The sequence below is a fragment of the Lissotriton helveticus genome, chromosome 10 (assembly GCF_964261635.1).
Source record: "Lissotriton helveticus chromosome 10, aLisHel1.1, whole genome shotgun sequence".
Lineage (NCBI taxonomy): Eukaryota > Metazoa > Chordata > Amphibia > Caudata > Salamandridae > Lissotriton > Lissotriton helveticus.
The window spans coordinates 61460147-61483931 of record NC_136071.1 but is presented as its reverse complement, the minus strand read 5'-3'; the positions used below and the strand labels follow the sequence as shown (position 1 = coordinate 61483931).

Sequence of the window (23785 nt, the reverse complement as noted above, 5' to 3'; positions counted from 1 at the left end):
TCTGGTGGGGAGTTTCCTATGGCTTTGACAGTCCTGGAACAGGGCGGTGACATGGTGGTCCCTCTCCTAGCCTTACAAAGTCATAATAAGGCCCTTAGGTGCTTTCATCTTACAAGGTTATGTATTTTGCTGTCTCTGTCATTGTATTTGAACGTAGTGTAATGGTATAAATATTTACAATATTTTAATGTTTGTACACTTGTAATTTACATGAAAAACTATGCAGCTACTTCTATTTCGTAAACTTACATGCATGTTCTGAGTAGCTGTTTCACACTGCTTTACATATTTTCAGTTGGTATTTTTTTAATAATGTGGAGCAAGTCCTTTCTTTTCTGCTGGATGAAAAAAAAATGTGTTTCTTTTGAAATGTTAGTTTGTTGATATTTTGTAGAGATTAAAGATGTGAGGTTTATTGTTATACACTATTTTGTGAGTTTCAAGTTTTTTAGTCAATTTATTCAATGTAATTTAGCTTTATTCGGTTTAAAAATTACAACCATAAAAGCATTCTAATAAAAGCAGTTATCACGTAAGGAAAAATAATCAATACCATTAGGTATCACATACACAAGAGAGGAGATTTGTCCTAAAAAAAACAATTCATAAGTAAGTAAAAACAATATGTTGATTATACAGTACATAGGATTGATTACAGTATGATATCTCATAGGAGTCTTGACGGGGGTCGATAGAGATTACTAGATTAGTTTATAGCTATTAATGAATGAATGGTTCTTGGATATTTGCATTATAATCTAAGAGTATTTACAATAAAGTGGATCAATCTATACTAAATCCTATGATTTTTTCCATGCATTGCTATACTACAGGGCAGAGGTACGAACCTTGTTTGCGCTTGTAAACGGGAGATCGGCCCATTTGCAACTGCAAAATAGGCTAATGGTGTGTACAAACTTTATTTTGTGAGTCACTGATTCACAAAATTGCATTTGCGTCTCTCACTATTAGGAAGGGGTGTCCCTTCCTAATTGCGAGACTCACTGCCATGTACTATTGTTTTGCAACCACATTTGCAGCCGCAAAACACTAGCAGATTGCCACCTACTTCAAGTCGGTGATAAACCACTTGCAAATTGGAAGGAATCCCCCAGGGGACCCCTTCTTCTTTGTGAGTGTGTCAGAATTTATTTTTTTTGAGTGCCCGGCAGTGGCCCAAGGGACCATTGCCTGCCCTTACAAAATGAAACTGAAATGTTTCATTTTTCTTTTTTATTAATGCATCCCGTTTTTATTTAAGGAAAACTGGCTGCATTTAAAAAGAAATGTTTTATTTAAAAAGCAGTCCCAGACATGATGGTCTGCTGACCCCAGCAGGCCACCATCCCTGAGAGTGCTTGCCATTCACAATGGGGTCGAAATTACGCTTGAGTCATGAATATTGATGAGGCATGCAATTTGCAACCCCATTGGGAATTGCTAAGTGTATGTGACACTGTTGTACATTGCATTTTGCGAGTCGCAAATTGCGAGTTGCAAAGCGATGCAATTTTTGAATCGCGTTATGTAAGGGTTGTACATCTGGCCCCTAACTCCTATATTTTATCATATATTAAAGCCTCAAGTTGTGAATTATCTTTTCTTCTTTTGATCAGCAATATTTATAAAAACAACTACTGCATTACATACTTTTACATTTTCTTGACTACGGAAGTAAATATAAGCTGATTTATAAAAATACAATATACTGTCAATAAATAAAATTGATAAAACCCGCTTCCTAATATCAGTATAAAAATCCCAGAAAAGGATATAATGCAGTGTTGACTGCAGCGACTCTCCATCACAATGGCAATTTCGAATATTTCGATTCCAATTGCCCATGGTTGGAAATGCAATCCGATAATGAGTACCCATTGTCAACCTCGTAAGATGAAACCTGTCTTGTAAATGTGTTACCCATAGTAAATATTGTTGCGTACCCGACACAATAGGTCCTACTTGCAGTATAACATAATCATTTGTTTTGAGTTTGCTGCTATATCTCTTGTAAGCCGTGATTTTAAATCTTTTTTACTATAGTGTTGGATATCCATGGGAACTTTAAAAACAACATCCACGTCACACTCCTTTAAGAATTTGTGAATATATTGCAACCAAGGGATCTTTTTACAATGTTCCAGGGCAGGTCAATCCATTATAATTTCCTGCGAAGTTCTAGTAATATCATTGCTCCAGATTCCATACCAAGCAGTAAGGGCTGCTGTACTAATATAACCATTAATATAGGAGACTGAAAATTTCCTTATGGACAACATATGAGGGCATTGAATTGGGGACTGCTAATAGCCTCCTTAAAAATATATTTTTCTAAGTCTGTAATACAGAGTGATTAGCCATCTCCCATAATGCTGCACCATAGCAGGTACCTGTACTTCACTTACTCTTATACAGGGTCAATATTTCCCTAATTGGCTCATTCCTCATTTTTTGGGGAAACTTAAACATGGCTTCCATTGACCATAGAAATGTTAATTTGCAAAGGTTAATATGTGCTCCCCAGTGCCTTTCCGGTGTAAAAAGCAGATCCGAATATGAGAAAGAACATGTCTTTGCAATTGGCACACCGTCAACATGATGAATTCTGCTTTTAGAGTTCCCTTTTCTGCATGTCATTGTAAAAGTTCTTTGAGGATTAAGTTTTAGATCCTTCTCATTCATAAAATTAGCAACAGTTTCTATTAGACTTTGGAGCCCATTGCTGTTCTGGATAGCAAAACTGTGTCGTCCGCATACAGATGGACCAGAGTGACATGATTACCAACTCTAGGGAATCAGCATTCAGCTTTTGCAGGCATTTATCAACATCATTTATATAGGGTGATAATAATAGAGGCGCAAGTACGCAGCCTTGCCTAATACCACGGGTAACTCTAAAACGGGCGGAACATTCGCCTTTTGTACCATAACGTACTCTTGATGTTAACAAATCATATATTTGTGATAGGTGGCTGATGATACATGGTGGGACTTCCATTCCCGTTAGGGCCTGCTATAATTTTGCATGGGTAAATACATCAAATGCACTTGTTGTAGCAACAAAACATAGATGCAGATGGCCCTCATTAGCGAGTTTATACTTCCCAATCAAAAGATCGAGGTTGACGCACTGCTCGATGGCCCCTATATCCTTTCTGAATCCATATTGGAGTTCAGTAAGGGCTTTGTTGTCACCTACCCAAATTTCTAATCTCTATAGGAGAATTATTCCCATCAGTTTTGATGTTGAGGCAAGTAGGGATATGGGTTGATAGCATTTTGTGTCGCATCTGTCGCCATTTTGAAGATTGGGACAATTACGCTGTCCACCCAGGTTGCAGGCTGTACACCTCCCACCATTGCATTGCAGACACTTGATAAAATTGAAGACCAGAAATCCATATTAGACTAAAAAATATCAATGGGTACTCAATCAGGTCCTGGTGCCTTCCTATGTCCACTTCTATCTAGGGTAGTTTTAATGTCATCTAGTATAATGTGAGCCAGGTTGGGGGTTTCAGTAACTATGAAATTCTATTCTCAGAGGGGAGAGGTTCCTCATTATTAGGATTAAAGATTTGTCCAAAATGTGTTAGCCAGTCTGTGGGCTGTCCTAAAGTCTTGATCCTAGCAGCAGTCTGTGCTTTAAAAATGATTGATTAAGTGTCTTCCAGAATAGGGTTGTATTTATTTATTTATTTAAAAGGTTTTAAATAGCGCTATGGACCCAAGAGTATCAGAGCGCTTTACAGATAGGTGAACACATCAAGACAAAAATTACATTGAGCATAAAACTAACATAGGGTAAGGCATTTCAGTTAGACAAGGGAAAAGAGGAAAGAAAGTAACTAAGAGATAAATAAGAGGGAAGAGGGAGGTTGAAAAATAAGAGAGAGATGGGAAGAATGAGAGGGGGAGCGAGAGTAGGAAAAGGAAGAAAAAGAGGGGGTGAGTCGAGGAGAGTACAAAATAAGGACAGTATCATTAGAGCTACGTTAGGTATCCCAGTATTTTTTGAGAAGAAGCATCTTGGGTCTTTTTTTCAAGAGAGGGTAGGAGGGGTTGCAGCGAAGACCTTTGGAGAGAGAGTTCCAAATCGTAGGGGCATTACCAGAGAATGCACGTGTTTGGGTCTTCTTACATTTGAGTCTCGGGGGGATGAGGACAAGGGCGTTAGTGCTTCTCAAGGATCTTGTGCAACCCGCTTTTTGTAGTTTGTCAGAGAGGTAAGAGGGGGTGTTTTGGTAAAGGGCTTTGTGAGTGATGCATGCCATCTTGAAGGTGGATCTACCTTCAATTGGGAGCCAGTTGAGGTTTTTGAGGACAGGAGAGATGTGGTCAAATCGCTTACAATCAGAGATAAACCTGGCAGCCAGGTTGAGAGCAGATTTTATCGGAGCACGGTGGACTTTAGGGGTGCCTAAAAGGGTGGCGTTGCCATAGTCAATTCTGGAAAGTACAAGAGAATGAACAACGATTTTGAAGTCATCAGCTGGAATAAAAGGCTTGATTTTATTTTTTTACGGTGGAGAAGGGTGAAGAGAGCACCTTTAGCAGCATTTTTAATGTGGGGGATCAGAGTAGGATTCTGATCAATGCTGATGCCCATGGATTTGACAGAGTTAGAGGTGGAGAGGGAGCAGTTGAGTGCTTTGATATCATTGATCCAGAGTTGGATAGGCAAAGCACTGTTTTTGGGAGTGAAAAGGTTGATTTAGTTTTTTTTAGGATTCAGTTTGAGATGATGAATATGGGACCAAGCTTGGACTTTATTCAAGGTATCACTGAGGTGAAGGATGTCATGGTGGGACTTGATCTTGTAGTATAATTGCGTGTCGTCAGCATAGAGGTGGTAACTGATATTAGCTTGTTTGAGAATGAGGGTGAGTGGTTCCATGAATAGATTGAATAGAGTTGGGGAAAGGATAAAACCCTGTGGGACACCAGGTGAGACAGGTTGGGGTTTGGAGAGGGAGTATCCTGTGTGTCTGTAGCTTGGACCTGTTTTTCCCATGCTAATTCCTGTATATGTACTTTCCTTTTATTCAACATATGCTTATATGACTTCCATAGATTTACCACTGTTTCTCTATCTCTCGGGTTGACTTTTAGTGCTTTCTTTAAGGCTTGATTTAATTTGGAGCATTGTTGATTAAACTTTTGGTTTACATGCTTCTTATTTTTTATTTTTAAGTCTCCTGAAATTGCAGATACATTATTACAAAATGCTGTAATATTATGTAAGTTTGTCAAAGTTCCCTCCATGCAAATGTTAATATCTTCTACTCTATCATGTACTATTTTATCCATAAATAAAGAGGGATTAATGCCTGACCATTTTAAGGAAATTCCACTTTCACCCTGCACCTTTATATAAGCAGCTAGGCACACCTTCTCCTGATGCATCATGCTTAACCTGAGCATCAGAAAAAGTGGAATGGTGGTCACTGTTCTGGCTTATTTTCACTTCAAACTTTTCAACAAGTCCTCGGCCATTTCCTGACAGTAATACATGATCGATAGTCAAGGAGTATCTAGCTCCTTCGTATGTTTGTATGGTTGCATGGCCTCACTTTCTTATCTGCTCTATAAGTTTGAGATTGTATTTAGACATAACGCCATTAATTGTCTCTCCAAATAAGTTGTGGGTAAAATGGCAACAAGCATCCCCATAATCATACCCATAACCACAGTGTTCCCCATCCAAAATGTTTCATAGCTTATTCCATGTTCTGAATTGGGCAAGACAGACTGGAACAGAGGAATGGTTCTCCTATCTGATATTAAAAAAAACGGATGTATGACATCACAACGCATGCTTTCACAAAGCATGCCTTTACAACGCTGTTTTCACAACGCATGCCTTTACAACGCATAGTGCTTTGGGGCGCTGGATAGTGAATTGTTTAATTTACTATTCCAACTGCAGTCTCCGTGGATAGTAGGGAAGGTGTTGGAGTAAATTAAACCTATTCCCTATCCTATAGCGCCCCCCAGCGCAATGCGTTGTAATGGTTTGCGTTGTAAAAGTTGCGTCGTAATGGCACTGCGTAGTAAAAGTTGCGTTGTAAAGGTTGTCTCCCAAAAAAACATTTGACACTTTGGGGTCACCTTATTTGATGGCAGTCCTAGAAGTCATGGGGTTTGGACTTTCCTACACTGGGTTGGCAATATTTTAGACTCATCTAGGGTGCACACAGGGGACATATTATCCAACCTATTCCTGGGTGCTTGGGGCACACGCCAGGGCTGCCCACTCTCGCCGTTTTTGTTCGCCCTGGTGATGGAGCTACTGATGAGTATGTTGCTGGATTGAGTTTCGCAATGAGGGCTTGTGATGCTTGACCGCCCCAGATAATGTCTCTTTATGCAGACGATGCACTGCTCTATCTGAGGGTGGACCATACAGTGTTGCCAGAGGTCATGGTAATGTTGACCACATTTCGATCCCTGTCTGGACTCCTTGTTCACCGTGACAAATCCAGTTTATTCCCACTGATGCATGTTCCTGAGGACTGTTGAGACGCAATGTGACACATGGTTTGATTCCAATACATACTTGGGAGAGCAGGTATATTATGAACAACACAACCTCACAGAGGGAAGCTTAGGAAAGGTCCCGCTCCTACCCATTTTGGACCATGCTTTCCTTTTTCCCCATGGGTAAGATTTCCACTGAGGTGGCAAAGTGAGCTAAAGAATGATGATGGATTCAACCTAGATCTGTGACTGGGGTGAGTGTCTGAAAAGTTTCAGCGTTCCGAACATCATCTCCTTGTGTATGCTTTGTTCACCCTAAGTTGGCAGGGTATGCCCATACGTGGGTCCCTTGCTCACTTTGCCACTGGATTCAAGCTAGCCTGGTGAAGGGTGTTACCCAGAAACCGGTCTCAAGATGCTTGTTTCCGGTTCAGGGAAGACCTGGCATGGCAGTTCGGGCTGGACTGTTCCCACGTGGCACAGGGTCAAGGCTGATTTGCATATAGCTGGGCCTGAACTGAGGTGGCAAGGTGAACTAAAGAATGATGATAGATTCAACCCAGATCTGTGACTGGAGGTGAGTGTCTGAAAAGCTTCCACACTCCGTCTATCATTTCCTTGTGTTTGATAAGATTTCCATTGCTAAAATGTTGGTCCTGCCGATTCTGTTATAGTTTTTTGTGGCCCTTCCATTGTTCATTCAACAGGCCTTCTTCACAAACTTACAAAGTGTGCTGAAGGACTTGATCTGGGCAAGGGCAAAAGTGTAGCCCTACATAAATTATTTGCCCCATTAGATGTAGTGGGCCTGGGTGCCTTGATTATGAACAATACTATGCTGCAGTCTCGCGGGAGTGCCAGCCCTTGAATACATGTGTCTAGACCATTATTGTATAGGATTTTTGATACTACCCCTCCAAACCTTTAATCAATCAGTGGTTTATAAAGCACGCTAATCACCCTGATGGTCTCAAGGTACTAGGGGGGGGGTGCAGTTCTGGATCAGTCAAAGAGCCAGGTCTTGAGGCTCTTCCTGAAGGTGTGCAGAGTGGGGGAGAGTCTGATGTTGACTGGGAGATTATTCCAGGTCTTTGCTGCGACGTAGGAGAAGGCTCTTTCACCTGCTCTGGTTCTGCGGATGCGTGGGGTCTCTGCCAGGGCAAGATCGGTGAAGCAGAGGTTCCTTTTTGATACGTGGAAGGAGACTCTTTCGTGAGGTATTTGGAGGGATTTGTAGGCGTGGATGAGTAGCTTGAAGGTTACTCTGTTCTCGATGGAGATTCAGTGGAGGTCTCGTTGGTGCTGGGTCATGTGCTCATGTCATGGGGTTCCGAGGATGAGTCTGGCTGCGGTGTTCTGGATGGTTTGGAGCTTGTGTAGCAGGGTTTTGTTGATTTCGGCATAGAGGGCGTTGCTGTAATGAAGTCTGCTGGTTATGAGTACGTGGGTGACGGTCTTCCTGCTTTCAGGGGGATCCACTTGAAGGTCTTACGGAGGATGCAGAGGGAGATGAAGCAGGTTGAGGTGACGGCATTGATCTGGCGAGTCAAGGTAAGGGAGGAGTCTAGTGGTACATATAGTATAGTGCTGAAGACGGCACTGTACATCTAGAAAAGATACGTAGGTAGAGAGCAGCGTGGCACACCCTATGAACCCTGGTCTGAGGACCACACACCAGGACTGGGACCAGGAGGAGGAAGGCATCAAAACCTGTGTGGACATGGTATCTGAGGAAGGATTCTGTGCCTTTGATACTTTGGCATTAAACTACGGAATGGGACTGGAGCCGTTTCTGCTATACTCAGCCCTAGGGGGTGTGATGTGGAAGACCTGGGGATCTCCCTATGATGGTACCTCTGAAAGCAGCCCTGGTGGGACAGAAAATCACGAATGCCATTACACATTTATATTCTGCATTGAGGGGTTCCCTGATTGGGGAACCCATGAAACTTAGGGACTGGTTGAACTTGGCACTCAAGATAGACATTACAAACAAACAGTGGGTATGTAGTCTGTAACTTGCTAAACTGGTATTGTAAAACATGCGATTTTGCCTTATACAGTTCTATCACCTACATAATGCATATCTTAACCTACACAGGATCAGCAAGGTGTTCCCAGTACCCCTACCTTTTGTCCAAGATGCAAGTCAGATAATGCTGACTTTCTTCATATATTGTGGTTTTGCACACTGATAGCTCCATTTTGGGAACAGGTGACGAGAAAATTATCAGACGTGACAAACAGCTTATTTCTGCCTGAGCCACTTAGGTGCCTACTTGATACAAGGCAATAACTAAAAAAAAAATGAAGGGTCGCTGAGATTCCGAAATCTGGCATTAATAATGGCCAAACATTGCATTTCTATGGTCTGGAAATCAGCCACGGTCCCCCTGCCCACATGTTGGCGGGCAGATATGCTTCCTTGTGCATCGGCTGAACTAATGGTACTCAAACGTCTGCACATGAGGGGAGATGGACAGATCCAATGGGATGTTGGGACATTAATTTAGACAAGCTTGAGGCCAAGGCAGGTGAGTGACCCCATGAATGCCTACCCTCTACCTTTGGAAGGCAATACATAACCAGGAGTTTACCACTCACCCATGGCCCCTGGACATCACTCTTAACAGGACAATCATATATGTAGTTGTGGGCACCACCCAAGGACTGCCTTCAGGCGCCAACAAGTGGTACCCTCTCCATCCATAGTGTAGCCTTCAATGAGAAGCATAATAGTCACTGGATATAGAAGAGCAGTGATCTGAGTCACACACGTGCAAAGGGGGGTGGGGGACGGGTACAATTTGTTTGCTTTTTTTGTTGTCTGTATTACCTTTTCTTTTCATTTTGATTTAAACTCTTAAGTTTAGGAGGTCAATCATTGTACCTTTTGCTGTCCTATTGGTGTACAAAATAACCAAGGGGATCAGAACCTGTGAGACTGGCCCTCAATACCATAACCCTTATTAGGCCGAGCACCTGGTCTTATGCAGGACTTGGAAGGTGCTAGGGGGAACCCAACATACATATATCCACTTGCTATAGGACAACAATCAATTGCATGATTTCTGACTTCCATCTCCTGACACAAAGTGAAATGAATGTATGGCCAAGGTGTTAAATCTGTAAATCACACCAACGTCATGTAAAATGCAATACAGATATATATATATTTTAAATCCTGTTGACCAGCTTCCTATTGTATAAATGGAATTTCTTATTAGTTTGGTGTTAGGGTTACTTCTTGGTGAACATAGCCTTGATGCCTGGTTGTTGTAACTATCTTCTTTGTGATATCTCTTTCTCTGGTAGTAGTGGGCTACAGGTAGTTGGTAGACTTGTGCATTTTGGGGTGACAATATTCCTCTATTCTTTGTACCATTCTGAGTTTTCTGAGGGTGATGATTGCACACGATGTGCAAGAGGCGCAGGCTCATTCATCTTCCTCACGACCACCTTCTTACTTGAGTTGAACCTCTTATTCTCTCTGTCCACCAGCTGGTATGTTTTTGATGTGCTCGGCCCACACAATATATTGTCACCCTTGCTTACCCAAACAATGAGTAACTCATCTCCTTTTACATTGCCTCCTCTTCTTCATGAAAGGAAAAAAAACTGTTTGTCCAGTATTTTTGAAATATCGAGTTACAACTCAAAGCCAAGCGTTAGTATCTCACTTATCAATAAACATTTTTGATTTTTGCTGAGCATCACCGTCCTCACTTATAAGCCTTCTGAGTACCTTTTTTCCGCTTATCTCTCATGATAGGTCTCAGTTGGATTCAATACATAAAAAGGGCATGAAAAGAAGGGCTTAGTGAAAATAAGGAGTTCTTTTTTTGGTGCTTTGGTGGAGATCGTACAGCTGATGCTTCTAGTGGAAGAGCAGTCACAGCAACATCCTCCTCTGTGGCAAGCATAACTTCCTGCGCTTCTCCTACTTCTGGAAGGCGTTGGTTCCTGTTGTTGACTTTCCTGTGAAGATTCAGTTGGCTGCTGGAACAAATCTATTTCGGACTCAATACTCTCCATGACGGCACTCACTGCTGTGCTGAGACACACGGACTTAGGTTTTGGTGGTGGTGCCATTAATACAGGGATTATCCTCTTCTCAGTCTCTTTCTGCCCAGAGAGGGGTGCAGCAGATATGTAGCATTTATGGAAAATGAGGGAGGATTGATGCCAGTGGATTCAACAAACTTCTTTTTCTTCATATTTACCACTTTCATGGTGGGAACTTTGGTGCTGATTATGAGTATGGTGGTCTAAATTGCGCAAAACCACCTGCGCGTGCCATTGTAATGCTGGTACAAGGCTGTCTACCATATTACGAGTTGCACCTGTAGATCTGCCACCGCTGGCTCGGAGGATCAGCAGTGGTCTTGTGCCGACCTTGAGGTTGGGAAACACGTTGCCGGTTTACAGCCTGCGCCGCAAGCCCAAACTCTGAGTGTATTATTTATGAATACAAAAAGGTATTGGCGGTCCAGTAGTGGCGTATACCAAATGGTGGTCCTGCGCCATCGTCCAATGCATATGTTATAAGCAACAAACCACAATACGATTTTCAATACTTGCAAAAAAAGGTTTTTATCTTCAGACTAAAAACACGGCACTCAGCTTGTAGTGGATGCAAATTGTGTCTTACAAAAGTGGGGGTGTGGTGCAACTGGGTGAGGGGAAAAGACCCTATAACCTCTCAGATGTGTGTCAGCAACTGACTAACACACTATTCATATAGGAGCTTTGTTCTCCTATATATGTGTGTCAACACAGACACAACCGTATTATTTTGCTTTGTTGTGTGCATAGGGCATGTTCTTGAAACACAATAAGATTTCAAATTTGAAATAACCAACGTCCATTGGCTGGTTCAAACACTTTGTCAACATGAAGTAACATAACAAATGTACACGTTTTCAGACCAGCCTATAAAAAAGCTACAAAATATAGACCATGGTCTCCTTTGAAGACTTCTGGAATGCCATTATTTTCCATCGTCCTTATCACTAGTACGATTACCTTGCACACAAATTTTACATCACCCACAAACCACCTGTGTCACTTTCTTGTCCCCATTCTATCACGCTGAACCCCATACATCTTATCACCCTTTTCTTTGTTCATATTCATTTGAGAATTAGCCCCCACCACCATGCAATGAGAGTGGAGCCCCGGTTATGTGGAACCCAAGTCCTGACTACTCCTGACACACGTAAACAGGAAATGTGAACCAGGATAGTCAACAAAAAGAATGGTGTCTGCAATACCCTCCACACACAGGGAGATATCCAGAACAAGTGGGAAAACCTCAAGTCCCAGTTATAGCTCGAACAGATAGCATATTTTAAAAAAGCATATTCATTGGGAAACATCCTTTACAACGAAACTTTTACAACGCAGTGCTTTTAAAATGCAGGTTTTACAACAAAAACCATTACAACGCATTGCGCTGGGGGGGCGCTCTAGGATAGGGAATAGTTTTAATTTACTATCCAACACCTTCTCTACTATCCACTGGGACTGGAGTTGGAATAGTAAATAAAACTATTCACTATCCAGCACCCCAAAGCGCTATGCGTTGTAACAGCATGCATTGTAAAAACTGCGTTGTAACAGCATGCATGGTAAAAGCATGCGTTGTAATGTCATACATCCTATTCATTAGGTCTAAGAAGTCATAACACTGATGTTCCATTTCTACAGACTTCATAAAGGACGAGTGTGTACAACAATGACTGTGTTTCCATACACATTCATAACACCAGCATTACGAAGGTCTTGCGACCAGGTGTCTGAGCTACATCATGTTTAAACATTCATGTACTCAGGCCTACTAGCTTAACAGAAACACATTTGTGAAGTAGGAATTTATTTATTTATTTTTGACATTCATAAATCGCACTGTAACCCTAAGGGCATCCTGGCGCTAGGAGAAACTTCCAATCCTTCTGTGTGGAGGAGGCAATAAGACACTGTTTGAAGATCAGACGAGCAGGGTCAGCATCTAGACCGAGGCCATTCACAATAGCATACCATATTCACTGGAAATACAAAGCAGTCCAACATCAGCCATCATAAGAGCATAACACAAATGTTAAAGTAGCATAGTGTAGCAACATATGATCATTGAGTGAGAAAGAAGGCCCACAACATTTTCTACCCTTGCGACTCTGGACATATCAACAAACAGATGACAGTTGCACAATTAGTCTACAAAAACAACAGTGTCCAAAACATACATTAGTTCATTACTTACATAACAGGTAGGGTGAAGGGGAAATACTGTGTTAGACAACCTAGGAGCCAGGCAGTTCTGGCTGGACTTTTCCCATTGGGCGTAGGGTCAAGAACTGGGATGAATGTACAACATTGTTCTGCATTCTGTCCATCAATTGGTCTTTTTGCATTTGTCACCCAGAGTGTGGTGGGTATGCCCAGACGTGGGTCTGTGCTCTCCATGCCACTGGAGTCAATGTATCCTGGCTGATGAGGGCTGAAATTCTAGGATGCTTGTTTCCAGTCCAGGGAGGACCTGGCCTGGCAGTTCAGGCTGGACTGTTCCCATTGGGTGCAGGGTCAAGACTGATTTGCAAATGGCTGGTTCCAAACTGGAATGGCATAGTGAGCAAAAAAATCGATGGATTTAGGCCTAGATCTCTGTACTGGGGTGAATGTATGACATTGTTCTGCATTCTATCCATCAATTGTTCTTTTTGACAACCTAGGATCAACACAAGGATTCAGACACACTGGTACAAGCATCATGCACACAAGGCAAAATAAACCTAGAATTGGTCTTACAAAAGACAACGTGTGTCAACTACACAGCAAACTGACTGTCTGCTACATGCACATCAAAATGCCCTGTATGTTACAATGAGGAACATGGAAAATGTGTCACGTGACATATCACAGAATGGAATGATGTATATTATTACAAGTACCAAATTCACTCCGAGTCAAACATGTATAACATTGAGTCAGAGACTCCTCAACAGTGTTTGCAATAAATCTATTGAATGCCACCTAATCAGATACCTGGCAATGACAAGCATCAATAATCAATAGGATGCAAACAACAGGCTTGTACAACATATGACAATCTCCATCTGCATGATATATATCAAAACATATGCTGTGCAAGTAACCACATTCCATTTTGCGCTGTGCATCCCAACAATGGAACAATCTACTATCCATAGGGATGAGTTCCAGCTCTAAAAAGTCACTTTGAGACTGACATAACCAACAGTATCTGCACATGGTTGGACTTAGAATAAGTAAACTCATCTAGAACAAGGGATTGCATGTAAGCATGTGTACCACATTCTCACATTCATCTAGGCAAATGTGCAAAATTACAAATCCACACTCTGCAATGTGTAGGATGTCAGCAATTCGTTGTAGTACAGTACACAACATATGTCATACACCACAGTGTGACTTTACATATGAACACTATGATCTGTGACTATGCTCAATCATATCTGGTTAGCACTGATCAAAAAATGATATTAGCAAAAATCAACATGCCAATCTAATACAGATTCGTCAATGTCTGTACTTGAGCTGATGAGCATAGAGAAATGTCAATATGCAAATGTGCGACATATGAGTGTCCTGGAGGTATGACCCTGTTAAGTCCTAATTTTAAAAATTTCTAAATATGGTACACCAACAGGACAAGAGTCAGGATACATATGACCATTGTGTGAAACCATGTAAACAGTCCCATATTGATCCTGTGCCCAAAATATTTTCAGTACTTCTACAAGGACTTCCAGAAGGTCAATACACTCAATAGACAGTTGATTGGCAAGTGAACCAAATGATAATCACACCTGTTGACAATAGGAAACTGTTCATTCTCTCAACTTGTCAACCCATGGCATGTCCCTGAAAAGAAATATGTCCCATAGTGTTCCTAAATTATTGATCAAGACTTCCGAAATCAGTAAAAATCTGCATGTCTGTAAAAAACATTGATTCCAGTTTTACCTCAGACAAACTCATTAGGTGTGCCCCATCATTTCAGTGAGTGACCTGCAATTTCAAATGGAAAATAGATTTTGATATAACTCATTAAAGTCAATGTATTGAGGACTGAAAACATGTTGTATACATTGCACAAATGTTGGTGAAATTTGCTATGGCAGTAACCCCTTGCAATTCACACAACAAAGCTTTAAGGTAGAATATGTCGCCCCTCAGACACCAATGTCATTAAACCGTTGTGTTATCTTTCACAGATGATCCCACTCCTGCTGCTCCTCAGAGCCAAGTAAAGGAGCAGACTCAAACAACAGAACCAGAAGATTCCCAAGAAGCCCACAGTGATGCTCCTGACTTTGTAGACGTGGATCATGACAACAATCCTTGCACTTTGGGTAGCTCAGTCGGACAGACTCAGTTGGTCTCATTGAGCCCCCACATCCAACTACCCCATCTGGTGGAAACACATCAACAACCAGTGCCCCTAGTACAGGGGGGCCCATACTTAGCTCCCCAGTCCCACATCCTCTGGTGAGTAACATCACCACAGACACTAAGGAGGCTGTACAGAGTGGCAGTAGCCAGTCCTGTGCAAGGACAATGGCCAGTATACCCAGACGTGGTAGTAGGAGAATTGTGCCCTACCCATTTGAGGCCACTGAGGAGACTGAAATCCATTCTGCTGAGCAGACAGACTCAGTTGGTGTCAATGGGCCCACACCTTCAACCACCACAGCATCATGAACCACAGCCAGTGCCTTTAGTACAAGGGGACAAATACCTTGCCCACCAGTTCCGCTTCCTCAAGTGGCTAACACCACCACACACACTGAGGAGGCGGTACCTAGTGGAAGTAGGCAGTCCTGTGCAAGGGCAGCACCCAGTTTTGCCAAACGTGGTGGAAGGAGACCTGTGTTTCACCCAGCAGAGGCCACTGAGGATCTGAACCTTGAGGCTGCCCTTTCACAACTCATGGCTTTTTACCAAGACTGCCATAGTGCATTGGGCCAGGTATTTTCTGTCCTGAGGGAAATGACAGAGCTGCACCAGTCCAGTGACCAGAGACTGGGGGCCATTCAACAGGAAATGTCTGAGTTACGCACAGAGATGGCTTCTCTAGTCAGCATCCTGCAGCACATCAATACCAACCTCTGCCAGGCTTTCCTACACACATCAAGTACACCTTATGGTACAAGCACATCGCAGCCCTCACCATCAGCTGAATCCATAGGTTGTGATGGACCATCAGAGGAGGACATTCATGCAGACATCCAAGATTCAGCAGATTCAGATCCCACCCAAGTCAGGAAGAGGGGACGTCCACCCACGAACCAAGGACGGAAGATTTCTAAAACCTCAAGGTCCTGTAGTGGCCTACCTTGACCATGATGTCAGTCGGTAAGCTCACAACACCTCCACTTTGTTGACCGTACTTGAACACTTCTCCTGGCACTGATGTGAGGAGCAACTCAGACTTTGCTACTTGAAACATAGACTCTACTCTAATGATGTATTTCACTATAAAAGTTGTTCTCGGCACTTATTTTTTTGGATCACGTATATCCCAATTTACTCTTGGACTCTGTTTATTACACTTATTCCAATGTTTCATGCATCAAATAAATGTCCATCACTTCAACATGTCTCAAATCCTTATTTCACAATACGTCATGTTGGTGTGGTATGATGTGAAGGTCTTCAAATCAAGATAGAATGCCACCAGAACCATGCCAACGTAATCTAGAAAATTGGTTGCCTGAGGCGTTCTAAAGCATGTTAAATTATGATTTACACTAAGGTGACTGGCCTCGTACAAATGTAAGACCAACATTGAATTCAGAATCAGAGATGGTGCGAGAAGGGTAAATCAAAAGAAACCATCACTCAGTCAGGCAGTGCTGCAGAAACATAGCTTGCTGTCTTAAAACAATTGCATGGTAGACGTCAACACATCTCCTACATCCTTCCCTCCACAGGTTCAAATCAACAAATATTGTCTAGCATCGGGTGTAGGGTGCCAAAGCCAAGTAAGGGAAACATTGTCAATATAGCCAAAGTAATATGTCATCATCATCAAACTGTAGGATTAGTGTACCCATGCATAAACCATTTGTGTTGCTCAACATTACATAGAAAAAGGGGCTTGGGGGAGATGGAGAAAGCAAATAAATATAGATAATTATCATAGAAAATTACTGGTGTTCATACAGTGCCCGCACATGTCTCACAAAAATGCGCATGCTCGGACGCACGCGCAGTTTTTGCAGAGATGTCAAGGAAGAGGAGGAGGGCAGCCCCGGGACGCTGCAGTCCAGGTAAATGTTTTTTCTTTACTTTTATGTCATTTATAATTAATTGTTAATAGGGGGGGTGCAAGCGGGGGCTGGCCAACTCTGCTCCGCTGCGGAGTGTGAGGAAATTTGCCCTCTCCACGTTCTCCGCGGAACGTGGAGGAGGCAAATTTCCGCACATTCCGCAGGCAGAGCGGAGGTCTCCGACCGGATTTAATCGTAAATTGTAGATCAGCTCTGTCAGTCTGTAGGACTGGATTAACCTCATTATAACTTTGCTTACAAAGGACTGTAATCAGATAAGAGTCAGACTTGTTACATCCTGGCATTGAAAAATAATTCATGAATGTGCTTTCAGAATTCACTGTAATTTCATGGCAGACAATGTCATTTAAATATTGTGTTGTATAATGCACGTTTGGCCAAAGTTTCAGAAATGTATTAGGGTGCGTACAACCTGCAAATTCTTAGCGGGGATGATAGGCTTACTTCTGTTTCTTGTCATCTGTGCTCTGTTGAGTCAAATAATATAAGACTCACCTTTAGGAACGTTATCAGTTTTCATCGAGGAGTGTGGAACCCTGAAGTTCTCTTTGGGGTAGTCAGGCTTCCTCTTGTTGGTTGATTGTTGGGTGGAGTCTGAGACAGCAATGTCTGCCAAACCTGCTTGAAATTTCACTAGCCGCTAGCCAACATGTATGTCACTCATGTACAGCCATATATTTACAAGTAAGAATAGGTAAATTTTTAAGAGCAGAAATGTTTGATTGCAAATCTTCGGTCAGTAATCAGGACTCAAGTAATGTTAACTACTACTGTAAATGTGCTTTCTTCTCAACAGATTAGCTACGGTGCAGGACTCCCCATTCTGAGTGACAAAGCTCAGTTCCCATCCTTTCTTCGGACGGTGCCTGATAGCTCTTCTCAGGTAGAAGCTACTGTTCAGCTACTTCTCCACTTTGGCTGGACATGGATTGGAATTCTTGTTTCCAATAATGACTTTGGCCTTCAAGGCAGTCAGATGCTTAAGGAAGCCGCAGTAAGGAATGGGATCTGCATTGAAATCTTTGTAACTCTCCCCACACTAGCCAGCAGGGCCTCCCTAGCCCAAGTCATTGACATTATACAAGCTTCCACTGCCAAAGTGATTGTCTGTTATGCCTTTCCAGTGCATATGGTCCCTTTTCTGAATGAAATATCTCGACAAAAGATTGCTGCAAAAATATGGATTGGGGTGACAAGCTGGATGCCCTCGCCAGTGTTTTCGCAGACAGACCTCTGGGAAACATTGAACGGCACGCTGGGACTGACACTGCAGAGAGGAGAAATACCTGGGTTCAAAGAATTCCTCTACAGCATCAACCCACGGATTGGCTCTGAGGATATATTCCTAAAGTCATTCTGGGAGCAGGTCTTCAGTTGCAAATGGACAGATACATTAAAAGAAACAATTATTGGGAACATAACAGATCTGAAAGGGCTATGCACTGGGAAAGAAAAGCTACAACTGCTTGATAGTTCTGTGTTTGAGGTGAATTATTTCTTATTTCCCTACTATGCTTACAAAGCCACCTATGCCTTGGCCCAAGCGCTGCATAATCTGCTCCATTGTAAACCACAGGACGGTCCCTTCACCAACAGATCATGTGCAGATCCTAAAGGTTTTCAACCATGGCAGGTGAGTGCATCCATGTATTGACACTTTCACTAGTTCCAATAGTAAAACTGGAGTATCATTGTGACTCATTTAATTTAAATTCATTTTAAAATACTTTATACGGTTTTACAAGTGTAAAAACCATAAAAGCAACAATGCCACAGTTAACATAAAACACGGATAAAACATATACTATAACCATGATCACAGTCCTTATAAAATGCATTCCATTAAAAGATTAGATAAAATATTAAATGTAACAATCACCCATAGGATACATTTAAATTTTTGAAAAGAGACTACAGATACGGTGACAATAGTTTGTAGAACTACTAGTTCTCGCTACAGTTTCTGGATTTTAGGACTGATTTCAAGAAACCAATCACAAATAAGGTGCTTTCGGGCTTTAACATTTGTAAATAGCAAAGGGCTGGGTGGACTTGAGTAAAATTCTGTTTTTTTAAAAGGGGCTTTAAAAAGAACCTCCGGGGAACATGATAGAGGGAACAAACAAATAAAAAGTGCACCAGGTCCTGCGGAGACACATTGTCGCAGCCGCAGGGAGATAACACTTGACCTCTATGAGATCCCCTCGGAACAGCTAATAGTAGATGAAAATAATCCAGCCGGAACCTTGTTCGCAGAAACCGCTCATGGCTCGATATGGACCATGATAAGTATGGCTCCAGTAGTGGCGTGGTTTTGAGCAACACGAATTTACGGACGCTGGGTTTTACCAATTCCACCCCATCTCCATTAAGTTTTTTCATTAGTGCATCAATCATGTCCTTAAAGACTCAGGGGCGTATTTACAAGCCAATGCCACAGCCGGTGCATCACTTTTTTTGACACACTAGTGGCTCAGAGTGTATACCCATATCTATAAGGCCACACAAAGCCACTTTGTGTGGTTTCTCATTGCCTCATAGATATAGAGAAAGACACAGCACCGCTAATCTCTGCATTGTCTTACTCTTCATCAAAGAGGTGTTCCGTGGGTGTTGCAGTGGGTTTTCCCACACAACACCCATGGATTTTGATGCATTCCCAGATTTAGAAGGTCCTGTAAACCTGTGAATGCATCAAAAGCCTACACCTCCCAGCGGAGGTGTAATGAGGAGAAATAACTTTATTTCTCCTTGTTTTTTCCGCTTTCTATGTGTGCTGCGTTCTGTAGCACATATAGGAGAAAAAGACTCCATAGATTGTTTTTGTGCGGAAATGTATCCCTTTCTGAACAAAAACAATCAGTCTTATAACGCAAGCAGCATTTGCGCAAGGCAGCTATTTGTGGTCTAGCACAGTGGAAGATGACAAAAATGTGTCTTATCTCATCGATATGGCATATTCCTGCCCTTTTCTTTTGACACAGGTCAGCACAACAAAGTAACTTGCTGAGCTGCCCTGCGTCAAAAACTCTTAATAATAATAATAATAATCTATTCTTGTAGAGCGTGAACATATCACCCCTTAACATTTTAAGGCACTGGGGGCTGTAGGGGAGATTAATTGCCCTGAGTCAAATGATGCTGAGCTGCCACCAGGGATTGAACTGTGATCCCCTCGCTCCAGAGGCAGCCACTCTGGCTGCTGTGCCACACCTCTCCCTCGTAAATGAGGCCCTCTGCCTACATCAATTCAGGTTGTTGCCAAATTAATCTTTAACCATTTCAATGTCATCTTTTGTTTGCAGATGTTGTACTATGTAAAGAATGTTCATGTAAAGAGCTCTGCTGGCAGTGAAAAGCTATTTGATTCAAATGGAGACACCCACTCATTAATTGATGTGCTACATTGGCACGTAACCTCCAGTGACACCAGCAACTTTGTAAAAGTGGGGACCTACAATGGGCAGGCTCCTCAAGGTTTAAAGTTCATCATCAATGAAAGCGCCATCTTATGGGGTGGAAGAAACACTCAGGTGAGATCAACTTATGATATTTTCACTGTATAGGAGTATGAATGTGCTAGCTATAGAAGACTTCTCTGGGAAGGTGGAACAGGACATTTACAATATTAAGTCAAATATATAATATTTTGCTTGACATGCCACCACTGACTGTGACCTCCAAGGGGACTTCAAGCACCATAATCACCCATGCCAGCATGTGCCAAGTTAGAGGGGGGAAGAGTCCCTTCTCACAACGGTATATAGCACTACACTCACTCCCATTGCGCAGGATTTGCCACCACTCTGGCCTCTAAGGGGACTCCAAGCCCTACACTCACCCATGCCAGGAGGCACAAACATCAAGGAAGGAGGGGGGAGGAGTTGCCTCTCCACATCGCTATATAGAACAAAACTCACTCCCACTGCATGGGACGCTCACAGTCCAGGGACAGTCCTGTCCCGCACACGTCATAGCTTGGAGGAGGATGGGCTGGGGCACCCCACTAACATTGGTTTCAGGGCTAACTTTTTCCCTACCGTAATTGACCTTGGGCCTTGGGCCTGATTCACAGAACTAACTTAAGACAAAATCCTAAACTTACTACTTTTGGTATTCGCAGAAGTTAGGATTTTGTCTTAAGTTTGTCTTAAGACAAACTTAAGACAGATTTAAGACAGACTTAAGTTAGGATTTTGTCTTAAGTCTGTCCTAAGTCTGTCTTAAGACAAACTTAAGACAAAATCCTAACTTCTGTGAATACCAAAAGTAGTAAGTTTAGGATTTTGTCTTAAGTTAGTTCTGTGAATCGGGCCCCTATTTTAACTTGCTGTGTACTTCCATTTCAAAAAGTGCAGCTTCATTGAATTTTGACACAATGGGTAAGAGAAAAACCACTGAGACTTTGGGTAAGTAAAATGAGTAAAAGCTCAAAATTCATTACCACAGATCCAGCTGGTAAACCGCAAGCCGACACGACACTTGAGGTTATCATCACATTGATTGAGGAGGATGAAACTCTTCTAGGGGGGTGACAAAGTGAGACCCCAGAACCAAGGTCAAGTGGTTGATAAGACTGTACCATTGTTCGTTACAAAGCCAAAACGTACACTGCCAAGACATATTGAGAAACCTGCAGGCTTAGAGGGTTCCCAGTTTAGCAAACCACAGAAGGAGATTGTGGGAAATACTGAAGCACTATACGTTTTGGAACATCCACCACCAGCAATTTCATGTTTGAACATCTGTTAGGTCCTTACTGAACCATGCAGTGGCATGGAAGAGATACTAGAGAAAACTTGGGTAGAGGTCAAATGGGTGTGTCAAACTATTACAGGTCTTCCAAGAGGGCATCTATTAATGAGGATATAGCCAGGCAAAGCTGGTGATTCTGATGGGATTCCTGAGAACCTCTTCAATGCTGACATTAAAAACTGAGTGGTATTCTTTAACTGGGTTGCAATTGCAGTGATAGAGGGTGCTAAGATTCCTGCATGTTGGAAAGCAGCAGAGATCATACCCATCTGCAGTAAGGGCTCAAAGGACTTACAGACCAATAAGCTGAATAGGCATTTCCCCCCAAAATATTCTGTAACCAGTTACTGGCTTCCCTTGAAACATGGATTGAAGATGTCTACTCCCGGTCACCCTTGCAGGCAGGGTTCAGAAAACAAAAAAGCACCATAGATCAAGGTCCCAATTTATGACTATTTTTGTGGTTGCAAACAGGAAATCGGCCCGTTAGCTACCGCAAAATAGGTTTGTACAATGAACAAACCCTAATTTGCCTGTCAGTAACCTATTACCGACTCGCAAAATAGGATTTGCAACTCGCTATTAGGAATGGGAGGGCCAAGGGCATCCCTTCCTAATAGTGAGTAGCTTCTATGTACAATTGTTTTGAAATTTCGGTCGCAAAACACTCACAGTTTACCACCTATTTCAAAAAGTAGGTAAGCTACTTGACAACGGGAAGGTATCCCCTGGGGATGGGAAAATATTTTGTAAAAGCAGGCAGTGGGAGGAAAATGGGCTGCATCTAAAAAATACTGCTTTATTTAAAAAAGCAGTCACATACAAGGTCGGTGCTGGCCCTTCCCAATGGGGTCGCAAATTGCGACCTGCCTCATAAATATTAATGAGGAAGGTTGTTTGCGACCCCCATTGGGAAACTCAAACTGTGTCTGAGACACTGTTGTACATTCCATTTTGCAAGTCGCAAATTGTGAGTCGCTAAACAACGCAATTTGTGACTGGCAACATTTGGCCCCAAGTGTACATTTATGTCTATCCATTGGAAAATGATGATCATCCAGCAGACCACCTTTACATAGATTTGTGGACTTAAAAATTGCATTTGATTTAGTCCCTTGTGATAAGCTCTGGGAGAAGCTAAAAAACAAGTTTTTAATTCTTGACACCCTAATCTACCTACACTCGAACACTTATGCTCAAGTTTAGTGGGGCGAGCAAGGTGAGCTCACCAAGCCAATCACGGTCTAGAGAGCAGTGTGGCAATCATGGGTGCTTTTATCTGAATGATGTGGTGTCTACTATTGAGCAGTGCAGTAATGACGTTCCAATGATTGCATGTCGCAGAATCCCCATACTCTTATTTAAGGAAGACACTTTGTTGGTTTTGAAAACTCCACCAGGCATACAGATTTTGTTGCATGCCTTTGTAAAGATTGGCACAAGAAATAAACTTGGGAAAAATAAGTTTATTGCCGTCAGTCATCAAAGGGCCTTTAAAGGGTTCATCATTTTGAGTGTTCGAATTTGACTATCTGGGCATCAGGCTCACCTCAAACATGTCATGGCTTCCCCAAATCAGTTAAAGTGGCATTAGTATTTCACTACACCCCAGGGATTTTAAGGCTGTACAATTCATTGATAAGGATGCAGATATCTCCTGCACTTAACATTTAGCAGGCAAAGGCGTTAGGGAGTGCCCTACATGGAGCCGAATTGTAAAGTCATATTGGGTTATCATCTTTGTCCATAGCCAAGAATAATTTCCCAAAATCATTATTGAACCTACCCAAAAGCATCCCAACACTTCCTTTATTGTGGGATACTAGTGCTACCTCCATTGGGAGCATGAGAAAACTTAAACCCATTGCATACTGGCAGAAACTGAGGTCAACCCCAGTGCTGGAAAATGATTACAGAGCCTTCAAAGAAATAGTTGACTTGAATGAGGCAAACAAGATAATATGGCTAAGCAACCTTCAGGCATTACTGATAGAATTGTGCTTGGACTACTATTGGGGCACTGAGACCCATTTGAAACCTTCAGCCAAGGCCTGTGTAAAGGAATTATGCTGGGCCCTTCCTTGGAGTTTGGAAGTCATGACAAGAACGTAGGCACTCTGTAGATGTTATGGATCTTAAGAATCAGTGTAAGTTTGAAGATTTCCTTAACTACGACTTGGCTTTGTAAACTAGGTAACTTTATATTAAGTTTCAAT

At 42.2% G+C, this 23785-nt stretch overlaps 1 protein-coding gene across 1 annotated transcript in view; it reads left to right on the top strand.

Moving 5' to 3' along the window:
• The window catches only part of LOC144783899 (extracellular calcium-sensing receptor-like), a 152825-nt gene that overhangs the window by 56647 nt on the left and 72393 nt on the right, over positions 1-23785 (top strand). Inside the window, exons 3-4 of the mRNA XM_078662640.1 lie at positions 17611-18447; positions 20120-20347. Coding sequence (XP_078518766.1) covers positions 17611-18447; positions 20120-20347 — 1065 coding nt within the window. The remainder of the gene's footprint in view (positions 1-17610; positions 18448-20119; positions 20348-23785) is intronic.